We start from the raw sequence: 2,350 nt of genomic DNA on the forward strand, positions 1-2,350 counted from the left end.
CCCAATTATGGGTCATGAAGCACATTGGATAATGTCCAGAAACCAATTTAAAGTGTAATAAAATAATTGCTGCTGTAACGTTTTCCCTATAATTATCACAAAAACACAAAATAAGTATAAATAAGTATTTATATGTGTGTACAAGCTGTTTAGATTGTCAAAAAGCCTGTGTTTTTTGGGTTATTAACTGAGTTCATGTATTCACACCAGTAATATTTGGGGTCACAAGTTTTTGCCATGAATATTTTGTGGGTCAGAAGATAAAAAGTATGGGAACCTCTGGTCTTGAGAAGGTCCTTGTACCTCTTCTTTGAGGCAACTCTGTTCCGATGTCATACATTGTGATCCTTAGACAGGCGGTGGTCATCCATTATGAACCTGACCAGCTCAGTCATGCCTAGCCTCAGTACTGGTGATCTCTGCCTGCTGGATGACTAAGATTTGGTTATGTAGATGCTCCAGTGGATGTTAAGGATGGATAAGAGTCAATGCTGGTGGAGTGTTGAAGGAGTTGGAGGTGCCTACAGTATGAGGCTTACAGGAGAGTGGTTGGTACCATTGCTCTATATCAGGGCTATTCAACTAAAATCACTCCGGGGGCCACAGTTACTGCAGGTCAACAGCTGAGGGACCGAACATCCAGCAATTAAAGTCATTATGTAAATAAACCAAGTATTACAAAGATCTGTTGCCTTGGAAATAATTTATTTTGCTGCATTTAATCATGAAAACAACATACAGAACCCTATAAAAGTAGTGATAATTTAACAATGTCAAAAAACAAAAAGAACACATTATGCCTTTTATACAAACATTATTTTGACATCTCTGACTTGCCAATTTTTTAATCAATTTTATTTTTACTTTCATAGTTTTATCTTCCACTGCTTTAGTTTTAACTGTCTTGAATGTTCATAGTAATGATTTTTACCAGCTCGTAGCCAAGATACTGACRTTTCTGTAGATACCAAACATGTCTATGTTTAACTATAATACCTTAGAGTAATTAAAGTAGAAAACCAGGGGTTTGGGCTTAAGAGATGAATGAACCAATTAGCAGGCCGGCCCGCCAGTTGAATAGCCCTGCTCCACATACTTGATTGAACCTTTGCTCCTCAGGTCTTTGTATCTGACTTTCTGAAGTTCCCGGTTTGATTAGCTTAAAGAAATTTATACAGTATGTTAATTATGAAATGACAATTTCTTAATTTTTTTTATYGAGTTTATTATTGAATTTCTGAAAACATGAGATTATGTTGATTTTACGGTAAAACATACGGAAAAATCAATACAATAATTCTAGTCCACTTCTTCAATAGTGGGACCTTGAGCGCTGCCTCTAGCTTGGCTGCCGCAGCTTCCTGATGCTGCTCCTTGGTACAGCTTCGTCACGACCGGCTTGCACACCCTCTCCAGTTCCTTTTGCTGATGCTCGTACTCATCCTTCTCAGCGAGTTGGTTGTTCTCCAGCCAAGAAATCGTCTGGTTGCATTTGTCAACAACCATCTTTTTATCCTCGTCACTAATTTTCCCTTTCAGAGCCTCGTCCTCAACACTGCTCTTCATGTGGAAGGCGTAGGACTCCAGAGAGTTCTTGGCTGCGATCTTCTCCCTCTGCTTGTCGTCCTCTGCTTTGTACTTGTCTGCGTCTTGCACCATCTTCTCGATCTCGTCTTTGCTGAGGCGGCCCTTGTCGTTGGTGATTGTGATTTTGTTTATTTTGCCAGTGCTTTTGTCCACGGCCGACACATTTAGAATACCGTTGGCATCAATGTCAAAGGTTACCTCGATTTGTGGCACACCTCTAGGAGCTGGTGGGATACCTGTGAGCTCAAACCTCCCAAGCAGATTGTTGTCTTTGGTCATAGCTCTTTCACCTTCGTACACCTGAATCAGTACTCCTGGCTGGTTATCAGAGTACGTGGAGAAGATCTGAGTCTGCTTCGAGGGGATTGTGGTGTTCCGTTTGATAAGAGGCGTCATAACTCCACCTGCGGTTTCGATACCTAAAGAGAGGGGTGCCACATCCAGCAGCAGCAAATCCTGGACGTTCTCCGAAGTGTCGCCCATGAGGATAGCAGCCTGGACCGCAGCACCATAGGCCACTGCTTCATCAGGGTTGATGCTTTTGTTCAGTTCTTTACCATTAAAGAAGTCCTGTAAGAGCTTCTGGATTTTGGGTATTCTTGTGGAACCACCAACCAGGACAATTTCATGGATCTTAGACTTATCCAGCTTGGCATCTTGCAGGGCCTTCTCAACTGGCTCCAGTGTTCCTCTGAAGAGATCTGAGTTGAGCTCCTCAAAACGGGCCCTTGTGATCGAGGTGTAGAAGTCGATACCCTCAAAC

The 2,350-nt window shown here is 42.0% G+C and overlaps 1 protein-coding gene across 1 annotated transcript; it reads right to left on the bottom strand.

Moving 5' to 3' along the window:
- Positions 1–1,204: 1,204 nt before the first annotated feature.
- Positions 1,205–2,349, bottom strand: LOC106522528 (heat shock 70 kDa protein; the record flags this gene model as incomplete). Its single annotated transcript, XM_014015563.1, has 1 exon — positions 1,205–2,349. A coding segment is annotated over one exon (1,050 nt), but the record flags the coding sequence as incomplete, so codon positions are not given.
- Position 2,350: the final 1 nt, after the last annotated feature.

Source organism: Austrofundulus limnaeus, unplaced genomic scaffold, assembly GCF_001266775.1.
Source record: "Austrofundulus limnaeus strain Quisiro unplaced genomic scaffold, Austrofundulus_limnaeus-1.0 Scaffold3, whole genome shotgun sequence".
Classification (NCBI taxonomy): Eukaryota; Metazoa; Chordata; class Actinopteri; order Cyprinodontiformes; family Rivulidae; genus Austrofundulus; species Austrofundulus limnaeus.